A 21138-nucleotide genomic window follows, 5' to 3' on the forward strand; every position below is an offset into this window, starting at 1 on the left:
ACAAAAAAATTATTTGTTATTTCATAAATAATAAATAAAAATGAATGTTTTTATTAAATATTCAGTTTATATATATATATATATATATATATATATATATAATTTATTTTATTATTTGTTTATTTTTTTAATAATGTAATAAGTGATAAAAATAAGAACATAAAAAATACATATATATTTATATTTTTAAAAAAATCTAATTAAATTTATTTACAATATATAGGCCTATTAAATAAAGTAATAATACATAAAAAATAATAAAATGTAAAATAATTAAGTAAATAAATATACATTTATCAAGACATTATGAAGACAATGTGGATGTGGGTGGTGTTTAATTATTTGTAGATGGGTGCTTGTTTCCTCCAGCAATGGGTCAGCATCTCAGAACTACCTGAAACACACATGCACTGATGCAAGAGCACATGTGTGATGTGAACCTGGACCGTTGGTCAGTCTGCACCGCGGGACACTTCTGTGTTAAGTGGGTCAGGATTGATTCTTTGACGTTCCCAGCAGTATGATTGTCATTTATCAGCAGCTCAGTCGAAGAGCGTCAGACTGTGAACAGAACTAATGCAGTTGAGATGTGTGTGTGTGTGTGTGTGTGTGTGTCACTGGATCATTGATCTGCTTTGACAGGCTTGAGTATATGCTAATCTCCTCAGAAGTCTGCATTATGGGGGTATTAAAAGACCTTTGCATGTGCATTTAAAGCCTGTAAACTGATCATAATGTAAGCTGCTGTGTGTGATTGTAAGTCCTGATTTATCTCTTTATCGGTCGATATGTGAAGAGATGACTGAGATGTGAAAAGTGGAGAGCACAGAGATCAACAGATCAATCTCACTGAGACAGACAGCGCTTTCCCTCATTATTACTCACACTCATAAAATAGACTGGAAACCTACAATATCATCAAAGCATTAAACAAGTCATGTCCAGGAAATTAAATGTGCAATAGAACAATAACAGAGAACTAGAACAGTAATAAAATAAGCTATTTTCATTTCTCTTATATTCTTTATTTTGCAGCTTATTTTAATACTGTTTGTGTATATATTCATAATTACATATACTTTTTCTTATTTATATCCATTATTTTAATTCGCACCGTGTTTTTATTTTGCGCGTGTACGAAATAAAATTTTATATAAATGTTATATAAAGAAAGCTTAGAGTGTAAACAAGCGATAATCCTAAGATTAGAGGAGGTGTAGATGAGGTGAGAGAACAGAGGAGAGAGAGAGAGAGACACACACACACACACACACACACATAAACAGAGAGCGAGAGCGAGCGAGCATCACTGTGGCCTGCGCGCGTCTATTGTTCGCTCCGCGCGTGAACACAAAGAGTCTCGAGGCGGGTGGATCGAGCGCGAGCGGCGCGGCACCTGCAGCTCGAGGCCTCGCGCGACTCAAACCGGACGATTCTGCGCTAATAACCGCCATTCTCCATGATTTCCCACCGATTTTAACGTTCATCCGCGTCCCGGGATTCGCATAAAGCCCGTGCGGAGACGCGGAGACGCTCGGTCCTCCGCTCCATCAGTGTTTCAGGTAAAGCTGAGGGCTTTATTTACACGGCTCTCTACAGCCGTTATTCTGTCAGACTGAGCGATTTATTTCAACTTCACTCTCGACCTTTTATTTTAACGGTGTTTTCGCGTTTATCTGATTTAGTTTGGCTGTTTTATTCCAACGAATTCTCGGTTCATGTCGGTGTTTTATTGCGCTGTTAGCTTTAGCATGTAGCTGCGGGCCTAGCTAATGTCTTTATTTATGAACTCTCGAGCTCATTCAAACCTGTAAAGCGGCTTTCATTACAGTCTGGTGTTATTATTAAAGTCTGTCAGACTGGTGTTTCACTCTAAACGTTTTGTATTAGTGATTGTGTGCGTGTAATACAGTGTAAACACTGACTGATCCGTTCATAACAGAGTTTCTCTCACAATCTACTGTGTGTTTATTTCACGAGTAAACTCACTGTTTAGTTGTTGTATTTCAAATATACATTTTTAAACCCTTCCAGCCCAAGTATACGTGTTTTAAACTCTAGATCTGCTTCTTAAAATGTATACTGTTTTATTAAAACTAAAAATTTCAGATTAATGTGCATGCATGCATAGAAAATATTAATCTTGCTGCATTTCATGAAATTTCTGATTAAGTCTTGCATTTTGTCATTTGACATTTTGCTTTCTCCTATAAGACCATTTGTTTCTATTATTATAACAGAAGTATATTCCTGTGTCAGCATGCATTGACTGTGTAAAGTGTTTTTGCTCTTAATTCGCTGTAATTTCCATTTACTGGAAGCCATCAGCATCATCTGGAGGTCTCTGTGGTGTTGTGGTGAAAACAGTCATTAGCAGATCAGATGATCATCTTTCCCAACACAACATGCGTGTAATCATGTAACACGTCTGCTGTAACACGTCTGTATGCACTTATCATGTGGCACATATAGACGGGTATTAGATTATGAGCTGAAGTAATGTGTGCTGCTGCTGATGATGCTTTCAAGAAACTATTTACTGAACGGGAAGTCTGAGTTTGGTTTAGTAAGTCATTAAGCAGCTGTTGAATGATATCTCTTAATGGGACGCTCTTAAGATCTAATGTTCAGGTTTTATTTACTTACTAAATGGCTAAACAGGCTGATTTCTTTCGACGACGTGCTTCCAGCTTTGTGTCAGGTTGATGTTTTACTCTGATTATAAATCACAATGTTCTGATCTGTTTGTGTGGGTCTTAAACTCATTGATATTAAATGTTGCACGCACTGCTCTAAAAATATCGACATTCTTAAATCAAGATGCATTTTTTTTGAGATTTAAGTGTGAATGAAGTCTTAAAAATGTTTAGAACAAGATCAAGTGTCAATTGGTTATAAAAACTAAGATCATTTCTGATTTAATCAATCGTTGTGATCACAAAGAAGACATCTCATTCTGTTTATTTCTCAAGTAAACTGACTTGTTGTTTATTTTATTTCATAAATACATTTTCTTGGTGCATTTCATAAAAGTATTACTAAATAATCTGCACAAAGTTGTGTTTTTAAACTTGAAAGTGTTGCTAATGAAAGCCCATACTGACGTGTTGCTGTTCACCTGAATGTGTTAGACTTTCCTCAGAAGGTTATAAAGTGTTCCTCAGATGTGCAGAAGTGCTGATCGTTTCCGTGTGATACTGAGAGGGATTTGTGTCCGTGAACAGGACTAACCTGTGTCCAGTGTCGTCCCCAGTCAATATTTAATGGCTCGGAGTCTGTGTGATGAATGTTTAATGAAGGATGTGCTCAGAGACACTTCCTGTGCGCCGTGTGAGCGTGAGATCTTGATGTTTTCAGATTGAGCTCTGGACTGTCCAGCACTGGCTCTGAATCTCTACGAAACACATGATTGATAATGTTTTATACGTTTTCCACTGCTTTTAACTTCAGCAACATGTTTAATGGTTAAAGTGCATGTTCGGCTGTCAGTCAGCATGTTTCATGTTTTATGGTTGTGCGTTACTTTTAAGCCACCTGGTAAACCGTGTCAGTGTTAGATGCTGTGTGATTTTATAATCAATGATTGTTTAATGACTATATATATTTGTTAATAATAAAGAATCCACACACACACACACGTGGACAGGTCTCAGATTTATTTGCGAGACACGTCAAGCGGTCATTATGAGGCGGAGCTGTTCCCACGACAACAAGGGTCGTGACCTCATTGTGGCTAAATGCGTCATGTTATAGATGTGTTTAATTGGTGGGATGGAAAAGGTGAGGGGTGTGGCTGACCTCCGCCCCTGTGCTCGGTTTATAGAGGGTTTTTACGGCTCGAGTGTGTGAGACAGTCCCTCCACACACACACACACACACACACACACACACACACGCGCGCTATCCACTCTTCTTGAAGTTTTAGCATCTCTGTGTGCTGATGTTTGACTAATGAATGTTGTGTATCATCTCTCTTTCTCAGGCTGTTCCTCCAAGACCTTCAAGCTGTACTCCCCAAAGGAGCCCCCCAACGGAAGCGCTTTCCCCCCCTTCCACCCCGGCACCATGCTGGACCGAGACCTGGGGTGAGTGCGTCCGTTTCAGCTCGAGGGATGTGATAACCTGTCCATATATGATGTGCACGAGCGGTGTTTCTGTGAGGACAGAAGAGCGTTCAGCAGCGTCAGCAGTCAGTGGATGTGTTTCTGTCTGATAGCACGAGCAGGAAGAGCCAGCTGTCAATCATGTTTTCAGGAAGTGGGTGTGGCTTCCGTCGTGTCAGGGCAGTAAAGTCTAGCGTGTGTTGTATCTGATAAATGCAGAGAACGACGCTCTTCCTGACGGTGATGGTGCTCTGCACTTGTTCACAGTGTTCAGTGTTGTTTTATGACCTCATGAGGGCGTTTATAAAGCATGTGATGTGAACTTTGACCTGATCTGTCATGGTTATGTGCTTCGTCTTGTTTCTGCAGCCCGACGCCCATGTATCCCCCATCATACCTGGAGCCAGGCATCGGGTGAGACGTTACTTTAGACATTCAGACGCTTTTATACAACTGAGGACAATAGAAGCAACAAATCAACAGAAGAGAGTTATTTACACATCTATATTGTGTTTAAAATATCAGGATCATATGGCTAATATCGTCTCATATAGTTAGAATATGGAAAACGGCTCAATTTTATTCCAATATGAATTTGCTGCAGATGTTCATTTGAAGTTCACGAAGTCTCCGTGTGTGTCTGTGAGTGCTAAAACAAGCCTGTATTTCCCAGGAGACACACACCTTACGGGAATCAGACAGACTACAGGATATTTGAGCTCAACAAGCGGCTTCAGAACTGGACGGAGGTCAGGCGTTTCTCAGTCTTAACTATCAGCGCCTGAAACATTTGAATAATTGAAGATGCTTTGGATATGCCTGATGTGAACGCTTCAGATGAATCTGTTTCTCTCAGGAGTGTGATAATCTGTGGTGGGACGCTTTCACTACGGAGTTCTTCGAGGATGACGCTATGCTCACCATCACGTTTTGTCTGGAGGACGGTCCTAAACGATACAGTGAGTGTCACGTGTCAGACGCTTCTAGATCTTTGTGTTAAAGGATTCTCAGGAAATGTAACATTTAGCTTGGTCTACAAAGGAGTGGGGAAATCTGTTCATTTAATGTCACAACTTTAATCAACAAAATCTGTCATCTGTTTGGATGCAGTAAAACATTTGGCCATAATTCTGAGCTTGAGATCAGGACTAGGATTATAATAATGCATGTGAAAAGTATGATGTAGGATGGTGTTACCATTTGCACAATAAATATGAATTTGGTTTGTATGATCAGATTGCTTGAGATGAACATTTAAGGCTTGAGTTGTTTAAATGGCACAGAAACTGTCAACTAGATTCTCCTGAAATAGCACCCAGTGTGTTTCAGATGAATCTGGTTTGTCGTCCTCATGGGTGTGTTGTTGTGTCTCCAAGCGATCGGCCGGACGCTGATTCCTCGTTACTTCAGGAGTGTGTTTGAAGGTGGCGCCACGGAGCTCTGCTACATTCTCAAGCATCCTAAAGAGTCCTTCCACAGCAACTTTGTGTCTCTGGACTGTGATCAGTGTACGATGGTCACGCAGAACGGCAAGCCCATGTTCACACAGGTGTGTGTGGAGGGCCGTCTGTACCTGGAGTTCATGTTCGATGACATGATGAGGATAAAGACGTGGCATTTCAGCATCCGGCAGCACAGAGAGCTCATCCCCCGGAGCATCCTGGCCATGCATGTGCGTTCCTCTTCCTGCGTCTCAGTGTTGGTTCTTCTAGCTGGTGTTTCACTCCTGATGATGCTGTGATTTTTGTGTCCGTCTCAGGCTCAGGACCCGCAGATGTTGGATCAGCTGTCCAAAAACATCACCAGATGCGGCCTGTCAAACTCCACCCTCAACTACCTCCGAGTACGAACACCTCAGTCTTCTACCGCTGTCGATTACACACATTCATTTGGTGCAATTAATTATGAAAAAAAAGCATTTAACATTGAATCAGCTGTTTAAATGAATTGAGTCAATGATTCAATGCCACCTCTGACACATGTTAATTAAATGGCATTAAACATTTGAAGTATTTGACAGCTCTATCTCGTAACGTGTGTTGTTGTGCGTCTCTGTCTCAGTTGTGTGTGATCCTGGAGCCCATGCAGGAGCTGATGTCCAGACACAAGACGTACAGTCTGAGTCCCCGAGACTGTCTGAAGACGTGTCTCTTCCAGAAGTGGCAGAGGATGGTGGCTCCTCCAGGTCAGGAGGCGCTCGTGTGTCTCAGAGACTCAGCTGGTGTCTGTGTAGTGTGTGTGTGTGAGCTCATGTGTGTGTGTGTGTCCGCAGCGGAGCCGGCCAGACAGGCGCCCAGTAAGAGACGGAAGCGTAAGATGTCGGGCGGCAGCACCATGAGCGCCGGCGGCGGCTCCAACAACAACAGCAACAGCAAGAAGAAGAGCCCAGCAAACAGCTTCCCGCTGTCCAGTCAGGTCCCGGTGAGTAGCCAACACCCACACTACAGTCAGTTTACTGAAGCAACACACACCCGCCGGTTCAGAGTTAACTGAAGTAACACTAATGGTGTGTTTCTGATGGCTCAGGATGTGATGGTGGTGGGCGAGCCCACGCTGATGGGAGGAGAGTTCGGGGACGAGGACGAGCGTCTGATCACGCGGCTGGAGAACACACAGTTCGACGCGGCTAACGGCATCGACGACGAGGACAGCTTTAACAACTCGCCCGCGCTGGGAGCCAACAGCCCCTGGAACAACAAGCCTCCGTCCAGCCAGGAGGGCAAGAACGACAACCCCACCTCACAGCCGTCTCAGTGAGACTCGGACGGGGGCGGAGCCTGGGGCGGAGCCAGAGAGCGTCAGCATCCAATGGGAAGAAAGAGGTGCGGTCGACTCATTCATCTACCTGCAGTAGCTGGTCTTCCTGTCAGCAGAGGAAGTGATGAGGACAGCGTTTACTCGTCACAGGACAGGTTTTATTCACTCGCTCGTGGTTCTGTTGGTGATTTATGAGGAGCCTGTAGATAGTTCATATGTTTAAGTTAAGAGGAAGAGGAGAAATCTGACCACATGAAGCACCAACAAGACCAAGACACATCCAGCTCCTGTTTCACTCACAAGAAATGTCATTCTGCAAGAGAAAAATATGATTAAAAAATCACCTTTAATACTGTTTTGTATGAAGCTTGTTTCTGCCACTGAGTTTTTATCTCACGATTCTGACTTCTAGCAACTGCGCCGATCTTATAATTCAGATTATTCATTTTGCAATTGCGACTTTTTCACTATTTTTTGTTTTTTCTCAAAGTTGGTGAGATAAACTGAAATTGTAGTATTTTTCCTCTAAATTGAACCGTAACTTTGCAGTTGCGAGTTTATCAATTCTGAGAAAAATTACACGCAATTAGAATTGTGAGGAAAAAGTCAGAACTATGAAATAAAAAAATCCAAATTACCTTTTTAATTTTTAAAGTAGTTTCCATAGTTTTATTATTGTATTGTGATGTTTTTTTTTTTTTAATGTGAAACAGCATAAATCTAAACACTACCGTTCTTATTCTCGTTTTCATTACAGTAAAGAGATTGTTTAATCATGATTTTAATGCAAACAAACTATAATGGACTAAATATTTTCTTTCAGCAAAATGTCGTTTCTTATATCCGGAGTAAAATCTCAAACACAGCAGGTTAATTTGAGTCTCACGTTGTCCTCTGATCGCTGGAGGATGTTTAATATCACATGAAGAGTGAATTTTATACCAGCCTCTATGTCCCTAGAATGTTTTATTATTATTATTATTATTTTGGTTTATTTGTATTTTTTCACTGATGTTGAAAGCTGCAAACCAAGGAGTAACCGAACCGTGGAGGATTCTGTTGGTTTGTCTTCTGTTTAACAGAGAGTTGGTTTTCGTGTACTTGTGCTTGTATATTTAAGGTAGTAGCAGAGTTGTGTATAACTGTATTGAGATGTATTCCTCCTTAGAGTTACATAAAGCCATTCTGATCTAACGTGTAAAAAATGAAAACACACCAACCTCGTCCTTTCCCCCTCTTGATTATCTTTTTAATTTGCATACGACTGATGAATTGAAATCAAGGGCACAGTCCTGTGTTTGTTGCCTGATTGGAATCTGTTTCTGAAGAATATGCTTTCAACAGATTCAGGTGTCTAGTTTCCTTTGTTTTCTTCTGTTCTTCATGTGTTTAAGGAAGACCAACTGTGATCAGCTAGTCATGTTTCATTAACATGTTAGTGGTTTATTACTCGCACACAAACACACAATACTGCTGAAACTCAGACTAATCCAGTTTTTTGTACTATTGGATTGTTTTCTCTGTCTTTCTGAGCAGCTGAATCGATCTGAACGGATTAAAGGTCTGCACTTGTAATCCAAACAAACTGGTGATCTTTTCCACCTTAAATCTTGTAGAAGCTCCTGTTTGATATAACTTTGTTTTCTTAATTTCTGCCCTTGATAAATTTAATGTATGGAACCAATAAAATATGAATTTTCACTTTATGGATTTCTGCCTCTGATTTATAGTTAATATACATATCAAAAAAATATATAATAATTATAAAATGTATCATATTTATGCATATTTTTATATATTGTTCATATTTCAAATATTTGTCTAATGTTTTATATATGTGTCTGAATGGAGTTCAGTCATCAGTGAAAAATAACATTTTATAATTAATCTAGAATTAAGTAATAATAATATAATTTTTAACACACACACCCAAAAAATTTTTTTTTTGTGTATATATATATATATATATGTGTGTGTGTGTGTATGTATATATTTATAAATATATACAATTTTTTTATATATTTTTAATAATTTTAGTATATGTGGAGCACAGTCATCTTCAGCTGAAAATAATTTTTAATAATGTATAACATAAAAATATATAATTAATACTCATATATTAACATTATAATTGTATATGATATTAAAGTTATAAATAATTGTAATATAATATTTATATATATATATATTTATTTTTTACTACACTTACTAAACTAAACAAAGTCCACGCAAGTGACGCATGATGAAGAAAACTCTGTAACGTTAAATCAAACCACAAATGAACCATGATTTTGCTACAGTAATAGTTTGACAGTGTCACTTTTGTGTATTGCATTATATTTGGTATTCAGATCCTGAAATGCCCTTTTATATTTCATAAAATAACATTTCCCTTTCCAATAACCAGATTTGTGTGTGAAAGGCTGAATATAAGCCTCATATCGCTCTAGTGACATTTAAAAGCGCCTCTGCCAGATTGAAACTGCTCAGAACATTATCAAATGACATTTCTGTGTCAGCCTGAGTGAATATCATATAATACTGAAAGGGAATCTTTATGAACTACACCGGTTGCTGTGTCACGTGATAAGTGTTACTTTCTCAGCGCTGATTAAGACGATCATCGCAACAGTTAGTGTTGACTCGATTCGAATTTGTATGCGATGCTTATTTCTCCAGAAACCGGTTCAAAGAATTTAAATATCAAACTTCCCGGTTCCTTGGATTAGGAAAAACACATCCTACGAATTTAACGGGAATAAATCTGCAGCCGCGGTACCGACATATAAATACATAGACGCCTCATTGGCCGCTCGACCGTACGTCAACGTCGCCGCCATATTGGAGCGGGAAACTCTCATAACTCTCACATCAGGACAGTAGAAAACATACCTCATCGACAGAATGGACACCTAGAAACCGTCACACGATAATAAAAACAGATCTGTAGATACATACACACACACACACACACATTACAATATAATATAAAACATTCCAATAGAACATTTCTGTAATAAATAGCTAGCCTACCAGTCAACAGTTTTTGGAATGTAAGATATTTTGTTTTTAAAGAAGTCTCTTCTGCTCACCAAGCCTGCATTTATTTAATCAAAAGTACAGAAAAAGTTTTAAAAGTTTTTACTATTTAAAATAACTATTTTTTATTTTAAAATATTTTACAATGTAATTTATTCCTGTGATCAAAGGTGAATGTTCAGCATCATTACTCCAGTTTTCAGTGAAATCAAATCATTCTAATAGGCTGATTTGCTGATTATCAATATTTAAAACACGAGTACATTTTTTTTTCAGAATTCTTTGATGAATAGAAGGATCCAAAGATCAGCATTTATGTGAAATAAAAAAGCCTTTGCAACATTGTACAGTATATCATTCAAAAATATATATTTTTTGGAAAAGAAATTATAGATATGAATACTATTATTTAGCAAGCTTTAAAATCTCAACAAATAACATTTTGAAATATATTCAAATAGAAAACAGATATTTTAAATATTCTAGTAAAATATTTCAGTTTACTGTTTTGCTGTACTTTGGATCAAATAAATGCAGGCTTGGTGAACAGAAGAGACTTGACTGGTAGTGGATACTATAGGCAACTTTAATTATTCTCTCATTTCTAGCTTTAATTTGCTTAGAATTCTATAACTGCTTGACAATAACAAATAATAATGATTTTTTTAATATACTACAAACACTTATTTATCACATGATAAGGCAGAATAGTTTCTATACTGTAATAAATGTATGTCAATTAGCACTATTTTGTTGATATACTGTATTTATCACCTGCTGGAGATGACTTGAGAAACCATATATTGTCCCCATCGTATATTAATGTCTTCGTGTTTCCAAAAGTTTCTGTTCTTCTGTCAAAACAACTGTTTTCATATCGCGATAGCTGGACGCTGTTGCCCATATTAAGGAGTTTCCTGTTATGACTTTCTGCGCGAGAGCGCGCTCCGGCTTCGAGGATGAAGCGTGTTTAGAGTGTTTAGAGTGTTTAGTCAGGTTTAGTGCTTCTGGTCCGAATAAAATATAAGGTCATGCGCAGACTATCCTGTCTCTTTGAGTTGAAATCTATATTTATTTACACCAGCTCTTGAAAACATCTATGGGAACACATTTGACTGAAAAAGTGCAGGGGGCGAATTTCCATTATATTAAAAGTGTAATCTACGCATTACTGTTAAAAGTAACTTTTTAGTTGCTTTTTTAAAGAACTTTCTTTAAGGTTCCCATTAATGCGCTTTTATGCGTTATGGTCTATACAAACACACAGTGAAACAGAAAGTAATTTTTAAACACTATTTTGATTAAGTCAGACCAGCACAAACTGAATATTGTATATCACAAGGATTTCTGAAATAAATAACAAAACACCTGAATAATCTATTCAGAATCAGAAACTAAAGTGGCTTCTGCATCATAAAAGCTGTTGTGTTGAGCTCTTAAAAATGTTCCTTTCACAGCTTAAGTATGAAAACTATCAACAATAGACAACATAACACAGAATTTTTTGAAATAAATAAATGAAAGCAAATTATTCAGAATCAATTTCGAGAAACAGTAATACATACATACATATACTCTCCGTTTGACCGACCAATAACAGATCAGTCTGGAGACACAGAATTACAGACTTGTGTTTGAAGCTGTATCTTGACCTGATGCTCAGGGTTCGAGTCTCGCATCCTGCACGGCCTGTGTTCGTTCTGAAGCAGTACGCCACTAACCACGTGTCCAGGTTCAAGGCCATCGAGGTAAGACTTTAACGTCTGGGAATTAAACATGTTTACTGCATGATGAAGTCTGTTAGAATGAGCCTCAAAACAATAAATGAGCCACTTATATTTATATGATATGGTTTAGTTTAGCAATTTCACACCAGCAGCACTGTTCCACAGCCGAGAAACACACAGCGGTGATTCATTACTGAATGATTCTACAGCTTTGAATCAAGTGAATCAGTGATTCAGTGACTCGTTCATTACGGAATCATGTCTGAGTGATTTAATGACTCACTCGCTGCCACCTACTGGCGCAGTTTCATATTTAAAGTCTAATTTCAATATTATTTATAATCTTTATTATTTATGCAAAGGTTAATATAAAAATGTATTTGTAAAGATTAATTTCTGTATTGTCTATTCAATTCTTTTCTCATTTATCACAATAATAGTGATGTGTATTCTAAGTCCAAATTGATTGCACATCATCTAATTAATGAATTTCTGTTAATAACCCTGATCTGTGCTTCAGGTGCGTTTCGTGAAGCCGGTGTATCCGGGACAGTCTCTGCAGACGGAGATGTGGAAGGAAGGGAACAGGATTCACATCCAGTGCAAGGTGACGAAGCGTTCGGTGTGTGTGTGTGTGTGTGTGTGTTCAGCGCTGATCTGTTCTGGCTCTAGGTGAAGGAGAGCGGAGACGTGGTGCTGTCTGGAGCGTATACAGATCTGCAGACGGATGTGTGTGTCAGCGCCAGGTCTCCGCAGGTTCACACACACACACACACACACACACACATCTGAGAGCGCACGCAGGATCAGAGACGGCGGTCAGGAGCTGGTGAAGAAGGTCAAGGCTGTGTTCGGATGGAGATCAGCAAAGACGGCAGAACTATCCGAGAGTGGAGTGAGCCAGACACTGCAGAATATCATTCATTCTCTTCACACAAGCAAAGATATCTGCCAAAGTGACGAGGAATAGAATTAACTATTAAGAGAATATATTTATTCTTACCACATTTGCAGATATTTTTGTAACAAAATAGTTTTTTTCTGTCCTATCACACAGTCACATGTTTTTCACAAGTGTTTCTAGTGTGCATGTTTTCTTACCAGATAAGAAATGTATCCTACTTTGTTGAATGCATACGTTTTTTATGCACATTTTTAGAATTTGTATTAGTTTCCATCTGGTGTTTTTTATTTATTTATTTTTATGTGATATCCCAAAATGTGCACAAACATTTACATCATTGGTAAATATTTTTGCATGTTTTAAGCAAAAACTTACACAGTATGGGGTTGTTGTTGTTGTTGTTTTAACTCATTTTACTTGTACAGTAAATTCATCCTGATTCGAGAATGTTTAGATATTTATATTAATGCTGTCAAACGGTTAATCACATTCAAAATAAGTTTTTGTTCATGTGCGTGTACCGTGTATATTTATTATGCATGTATAAATACACACACATGTATGTATATTTTTAAGAAAATTTTTGTTTATATACTATTTATAAATAATATAAATATACATATATGCATGTAAATATTTTTCAATATATAAAGGTAAAATATATATATACATTTTTTTTACAAAAAATTTGAAATGCCAAAATTATTAAAACTGACATAAACATAAAGGCTAAAAAAATAAACTAATTCCTAAACCTCAAACTGCAACCATAAGGCTAAAAGCTATGCTATGTGTCACTCTGAGTAAGTGTTTATAAAGACCTTGATGTTGTTTGGACGCCAGAACCGTGTGTGTGTGTCTGTTTGTGTGTGTGTGTGTGTGTGTGTGTCTGTGTGTGTGTGTGTGTGTGTGTCCACCTGGATGTTCCCGTGTTTGGCTCCTGGGATGATCTGAATCCTCTCAAAGTCCCTCCCCAGGACGATGACGTCACAATCAGAGTAGGACGCCTGTCCCACGAGCCCCGGACAAAACAACACACACAGTCTGACACTGATAATCACACAGAGTTCTACATATCATCTGAATCTAATGTTTTGCTACATTTTTATTTATTTTTTTAAATCGAGGAATCAGAGTTTTAAATGTTTTCATTTACGGTTAATAATCTCTTTAACACGAACAGCTTGAATCATCTGGACTTTTTGAGTCAAATATTTTGGCAAAGATTTTTTGCATTTTTTAAATATTATTTCTTAACATATCAGACAATATCTGCCTTCATTTTGCATGCATCTTGTTTATTCTCGCTTATAAACTTTTTGTTGCTCTTTTTGTTGATTTTGTTGTGTTGTTTTTTATCCTCATTTGTAAGTCGCTTTGGATAAAAGCGTCTGCTAAATGAATAAATGTAAATGTAAACTTATCAAATTATGGTTTCGTTTCCTTACATGAATATCGAAATATTCACCTCAAATAAACGTATGATGCAGTATTAGAATTAGAATTTAATTTGGGGTCCTGAAATACCCTGAACACTGCACAGAGATTAATATGACCATTGCTACATAAATAAAATAAAAATCGAAACTCATCCTATATTGTTTGAATTTTCCCTTACTAAATTATACAGTTAGGGTGATATCAGGTAAAATGGGCCATCAGGTAAAATGGGCCATTTAAGGTTTGGGGGTCCTAGCCCCTCTGGAATTTAGAACCAATGACTACAAAATATTTCAAACTATTGTCATAACTGTGCTTGACAAGTAACAGGTGATTTAATTGGTTTATGGTTGCTATGGTGGGTGGGGTAATAATTCTTATCAAGACTGCACCAGAGAGCTGCATGGTAAGTAGCCTGGCATACCAAATGTAACTAAACTATTATAAGGATGATAAATCTATAAAAAAACAAACATGCACATAAAAAAATATGCATAATATCTGCCTTGATGGCATCAATCAGAAATAATGTTGTTAGTTTGGTATATGAACATATTTTTTGAAAAAGTGATGTTTTTCTTGGCGGCCCAATTTACCTTAACCCACTCAGGTAAAATGGGCCACATGGTTTCAGCTAAAATGGGCCATCATCTGTGTCACTCACAAACACATATACACATGTGTGTAAATTTATATATATATTTACATTTAGCTGACACTTTTATCCAAAGCGACTTACAATTACTATATATACTATATATATATATATATGTCAGAGGTCGCACGCCTCTGGAGCAACTAGAGGTTAAGTGTCTTGCTCAGGGACACATTGGTGGATTTGAACCAAGGGCTCTCACACCAAAGGTGTACAAACATAAAATGTGATCCATGTTCTGCCTGGTTTCATGAGAGCTGTGGTGAAGAGAATGGTATCTGTGATGACGATGGTTTAATTTGCAAAGACTGTGTTTGAAAAAAACTTTCATCACACACACACACACAAATCAGTTATCAGTTATCAATTTTGAATATGCATTTTTGTAATTTGCACATTTTGTTCTAAATATATTGTTCACACACACACACACACACACACACACACACACACAAACACACACGCATACACACCCACACACACACACACAACTGACATCAGTTCACTGACCTATGTTGTTCCAAAATTGACTTTTTTTAATTGCACATTTGAATATGTGGGTTTGCACCCAAAATGTATTTTTTTTTTAATGGCACATATGGATATGTTTTTTTAATGCAGTTTAAATGTTATGTGGCTATATAAGCAGTTGTTTTGAAATTAAAATTGATGATAAATTACTATTTCCCTTTGCAGTTTGAACGGACCATTTTACCTGAACAGCTGGCCCATTTTACCTTAAACTGCTCATGCAAAAAAGTTGGCACAACTGATGTTTCAAGAACTGTAGGGCCTTAATAATTATATTTTATTACATAATTTCAACACAAAATTATCAAAAACAGTCATTATTAATCATAAATACACATGGAATAGGCATATATGGTATTGTATTATTGTCCCAAACGATTTACCAAAAAGTGGCCCAATTTAGCTGATATCACCCTACTGATGCTATGGACTGTGGGATTACTAACAGACTATTAAAAAAAATCTGTCTCTTTTTTTTCTTTATTAAAAGTTGGTCTAGACAAGTACATGAATCAAATGTTTTGCAAATCCGCTCGAAAGATCTGATCTCAAATGATTCGCGACACGCGCTTCGGAGTCCCGATCTGAATCAAATGTTTTGCGCACTCGCTCCGAAGCCCCGATCAAATGATTCACGAAACGCGCTTCGGAGTCCCGATCTGAATCAAATGTTTTGCCGACTCGCTCCGAAGCCCCGATCAAATGATTCGCGACACGCGCTTCGGAGACCCGATCTGAATCAAATGTTTTGCGCACTCGCTCCGAAGCCCCGATCAAATGATTCGCGACACGCGCTTCGGAGACCCGATCTGAATCAAATGTTTTGCCGACTCGCTCCCAAGCCCCGATCAAATGATTCGCGACACGCGCTCCGAAGCCCCGATCAAATGATTCGCGACACGCGCTCCGAAGCCCCGATCAAATGATTCGCGACACGCGCTTCGGAGACCCGATCTGAATCAAATGTTTTGCCAACTCGCTCCGATGCCCCGATCAAATGATTCGCGACAAGCGCTCCGAAGCCCCGATCAAATGATTCGCGACACGCGCTTCGGAGACCCGATCTGAATCAAATGTTTTGCCAACTCGCTCCGATGCCCCGATGAAATGATTCGCGACACGCGCTCCGAAGCCCCGATCAAATGATTCGCGACACGCGCTTCGGAGTCCCGATCTGAATCAAATGTTTTGCCAACTCGCTCCGAAGCCCCGATCAAATGATTCGCGACACTCCGAAGCGCGAGTTTTGCCGACTCGCTCCGATGCCCCGATCAAATGATTCGCGAAACGCGCTTCGGAGTCCCGATCTGAATCAAATGTTTTGCGCACTCGCTCCGAAGCCCCGATCAAATGATTCGCGACACGCGCTTCGGAGTCCCGATCTGAATCAAATGTTTTGCCAACTCGCTCCGATGCCCCGATCAAATGATTCGCGACACGCGCTTCGGAGTCCCGATCTGAATCAAATGTTTTGCCAACTCGCTCCGATGCCCCGATCAAATGATTCGCGACACGCGCTTCGGAGTCTCGATCTGAATCAAATGTTTTGCCGACTCGCTCCGATGCCCCGATCAAATGATTCGCGACACGCGCTTCGGAGTCTCGATCTGAATCAAATGTTTTGCGAACTCGCTCCGAGATCTCAAGTTATTTTCCAGTGAAAGTGTAAGCATCTCATCCCTAAATAAGGGGAGTGTTAATACTGAGAGCGTCCTCCGTGTTTCCTCATGACGCGCTGGGGAAAAGGAACACCTGTGTGGCGTAATTAGAGGGAAGCATTATGGATGATGTATTTGTTGTCGCAGGAGGGTTTTTTTGGGTTGTTACTGATGAGTTCCTTGCCAAAGCTGCCTTGCCGGGACGTGGGTTTAAGATTGTTGTGCGAATCGATCGGGAGGGATATTTTGCTGGGGTTTTCCCCGTTTACGTTTGGCGGCCGCTGTTGAGTTCACTGAACGCGGAACCCACGTCCGGTAGCGGGTAAGAAAGCCAGCAGTACATGTTGTTTTTATTATTGTGTTGGATGTTAATGTCTGTTCCTGCTGTGTTTGCCGGGGAGGCCCTGATGTGTGTGAACCCAATGATCCCCCGGCGCTATTTGTGTGTAAAGGGAGTGTGTGTGTGTGTGTGTGTGTGTGTGTGTGTGTGTGTGTGTGTGTGTGTGTGTGTAAGGGTTATCCTTTCCCATACGCCTCCGATACAGTTGACGACGGCTAGATATTTAGCACGAGTATGATTGACGGTTTGTGGTGATCAATATTTGATATGCATTTATTGGTGTGATATTTATGACTATTAGGTTTTGCAGTGTAATGAACAAAAAAAAAAAAACTAAACTTATTTATCATTTCATAGTTTTCCCACTGACGAAAATAAAAAAAGCATTGAAATTGGGCGACGACAGGAGGAGGCGACAATTACTGTGAGGAAAGGTACTTTAGTGTGTGCTAAGCCCTTCACGGAGGAAGAGGTCCGTGTTTAACCGGAGTACGGTCGATCTCGCACCGTGGGCTGTGTCTTCCAGGTTTGCGTGGAAAAGTTTGTGTTGCAGAGCAGTAAATGTGGAGATGTGCAGGAGCACGATTACAACAGCCGTCCAGTCCCAGGTGAGTGTAATGTGTTAACTAAAACAATAACTTATATTAAAAGCTTATGGGCAACTATAGACATTAATCAAATATAGTATGTTTTATTTGTATTGTTAGATGTAACGTTATACATTTAATGTAGCACATGGTAGCAGTTATGCTAACAGTCGAGCAGGTTAGTGAAGCGGTGTTTTTATACTTTTGCCATCACCCTTTTATTCTGCTCTCTTTCTGGCTTAAGACATTTAAAGTTATCAATAAAATCCACAACAATGTAGGAAATACGAGCAGTTGAACAAACATCTGTTGTACAAGCAGAATTCAAATTATTTTATAATGGTTTGTAGGTTATTTAACTTTGAATTGATGTTCTAAGTAACTGGTATATTATTGCATAAATGTGATAGTAACTTTCCAAATTAATGAGTTGTTTTTATTAAAGTGTTATGTTTAACACAAAATAATATTTGAATTGTTGTTTGCTTTGTGTTAATTAAGTGCTCTTGCTGAGGAATGGGAAAAATAAAGGAGCTGGAAAAAACACCTGCTAGTGACATCAGCATCGTCTACACAGTAGTACTAGTAACAATATAACATAAATAACAATAAAATATAATTAATTGAAGTATGACTTATTGGGGTAACTGTTTTTTCTTGTAATAGAACACTATAGAACTACATTCACTATAGAACAGGAACATCATTTGTTGGTAAATTTCTTGCCTATTTTCTTCCTAGCAAAAAATGAATGTATATGACAAAGTAGAATTCAACAACTTTAGCCGTGATCTCTGTGATCAGCTCATCATCTCTCCATACCCTCTCCACATGGAAGTCACCTCTTGCACTTGTCACAAGATCACACCAGGTTAACTAAGCCAGGAACCATCAGCTGACCGGGGAATGCCAAGTGTGTGTTTCTTTCTCAGTTTTGCATGGTCCCTAATAAACTCAACGTGGGATGCCTCTCCGATTTCTTTCACATCAGGGAACTTAACCTCTACCAGGCCACAGGGAGGTTCTTCATTTGGGTCCACCACTTTGCCATCTGCACCAAGGTGTGGAGCATCAGGGTGGATGATGAGACCAGATGGAAGAACGTTAACGTCAAAGGTCTCCTCATAGCGGTGAAGAACCTCTGGCTCAAGTTTGAATCCTCTACACATCGCTCTCTAGAGACCCCGACAGATGTTTACACACACTGTTTAATGCAAGATATAAATGCATTTAACCTGCAATTACAAATGCATAATGTTTGGATGTTTTATTCCCAAAATGTTGAATACTGATATATGCAATGATAAAAGAAAGTGCTTTAAGAGGTGAAATTAAAAACACCAATATCTAGACAATCATGAATTGTAACATCACTTCCTTTAATGTTTTTACTATAGAGTTGATATGGAGTTTGTATTGTGTTGAAATGCTTATACAAGATAAATATGTAGTTAACTTTAAAGTATATCTACATTTCTTGGTATATGAACATTCTGAGTGATTTTATTACACTAATATACAATCAGACATCCCAATTTCTATTTTGGTGAAGTCATTAAGTGTCATGTCATTTAGATGAATTAGAATTTAATTTGGGGTCCTGAAATACCCTGAAGACTGCACAGAGGTTAATATGACCATTGCTACATAAATAAACTAAAAATCGAAACTCATCCTATATTGTTTTAATTTTCTCTTACTAAATTATACAGTTACTGATGCTATGGACTGTGGGATTACTAACAGACTATTAAAAAAAATTTGTCTTTAAACCTCTTTTCTCTTTATTAAAAGTTGATCTAGAGAAGTACATGAATCAAATGTTTTGCAAATCCGCTCGAAAGACCTGATCTCAAATGATTCGCGAAACGCGCTTCGGAGTCCCGATCTGAATCAAATGTTTTGCGACTCCGAAGCCCCGATCAAATGATTCACGAAACGCGCTTCGGAGTCCCGATCTGAATCAAATGTTTTGCGACTCCGAAGCGCCGATCAAATGATTCACGAAACGCGATTCGGAGTCCCGATCTGAATCAAATGTTTTGCGCACTCGCTCCGAAGCACCGATCAAATGATTCACGAAACGCGATTCGGAGTCCCGATCTGAATCAAATGTTTTGCCGACTCGCTCCGAAGCCCCGATCAAATGATTCACGAAACGCGATTCGGAGTCCCGATCTGAATCAAATGTTTTGCGCACTCGCTCCGAAGCCCCGATCAAATGATTCACGAAACGCGATTCGGAGTCCCGATCTGAATCAAATGTTTTGCGCACTCGCTCCGAAGCCCCGATCAAATGATTCGCGAAACGCGCTTCGGAGTCCCGATCTGAATCAAATGTTTTGCGCACTCGCTCCGAAGCCCCGATCAAATGATTCACGAAACGCGATTCGAAGTCCCGATCTGAATCAAATGTTTTGCGCACTCGCTCCGAAGCCCCGATCAAATGATTCACGAAACGCGATTCGGAGTCCCGATCTGAATCAAATGTTTTGCGCACTCGCTCCGAAGCCCCGATCAAATGATTCACGAAACGCGATTCGGAGTCCCGATCTGAATCAAATGTTTTGCGCACTCGCTCCGAAGCCCCGATCAAATGATTCACGAAACGCGATTCGGAGTCCCGATCTGAATCAAATGTTTTGCGCACTCGCTCCGAAGCACCGATCAAATGATTCACGAAACGCGATTCGGAGTCCCGATCTGAATCAAATGTTTTGCCGACTCGCTCCGAAGCCCCGATCAAATGATTCGCGAAACGCGCTTCGGAGTCCCGATCTGAATCAAATGTTTTGCCAACTCGCTCCGAAGCCCCGATCAAATGATACACAAAACGCGATTCGGAGTCCCGATCTGAATCAAATGTTTTGCCGACTCGCTCCGAAGCCCCGATCAAATGATTCGCGAAACGCGCTTCGGAGTCCCGATCTGAATCAAATGTTTTGCGCACTCGCTCCGAAGCACCGATCAAATGATTCACGAAACGCGATTCGGAGTCCCGATCTGAATCAAATGTTTTGCCGACTCGCTCCGAAGCCCCGATCAAATGATTCACGAAACGCGATTCGGAGTCCCGATCTGAATCAAATGTTTTGCGCACTCGCTCCGAAGCCCCGATCAAATGATTCACGAAACGCGATTCGGAGTCCCGATCTGAATCAAATGTTTTGCGCACTCGCTCCGAAGCCCCGATCAAATGATTCGCGAAACGCGCTTCGGAGTCCCGATCTGAATCAAATGTTTTGCGCACTCGCTCCGAAGCCCCGATCAAATGATTCACGAAACGCGATTCGAAGTCCCGATCTGAATCAAATGTTTTGCGCACTCGCTCCGAAGCCCCGATCAAATGATTCACGAAACGCGATTCGGAGTCCCGATCTGAATCAAATGTTTTGCG

The 21138-nt window shown here is 39.4% G+C and overlaps 1 protein-coding gene across 3 annotated transcripts in view; it reads left to right on the forward strand.

The window, feature by feature from the left end:
- LOC113111284 (LIM domain-binding protein 1-like) overlaps positions 1-8566 on the forward strand; it is a 15856-nt gene extending 7290 nt beyond the window's left edge. The window contains exons 2-10 of one of the 3 annotated variants that reach the window (XM_026275901.1): positions 3983-4085; positions 4473-4517; positions 4777-4852; positions 4960-5062; positions 5480-5775; positions 5863-5946; positions 6165-6288; positions 6376-6524; positions 6630-8566. In XM_026275901.1, coding sequence (XP_026131686.1) covers positions 3983-4085; positions 4473-4517; positions 4777-4852; positions 4960-5062; positions 5480-5775; positions 5863-5946; positions 6165-6288; positions 6376-6524; positions 6630-6860 — 1211 coding nt within the window. In that variant the 3' untranslated portion in view covers positions 6861-8566. Of the gene's footprint in view, positions 1-1281; positions 1563-3982; positions 4086-4472; positions 4518-4776; positions 4853-4959; positions 5063-5479; positions 5776-5862; positions 5947-6164; positions 6525-6629 lie in introns of those variants that run through there. The other 2 variants (XM_026275902.1, XM_026275900.1) reach the window with 2 other exon arrangements.
- The last annotated feature ends 12572 nt before the right edge of the window (positions 8567-21138 follow it).

This window comes from Carassius auratus, chromosome 11 (assembly GCF_003368295.1).
Source record: "Carassius auratus strain Wakin chromosome 11, ASM336829v1, whole genome shotgun sequence".
Classification (NCBI taxonomy): Eukaryota; Metazoa; Chordata; class Actinopteri; order Cypriniformes; family Cyprinidae; genus Carassius; species Carassius auratus.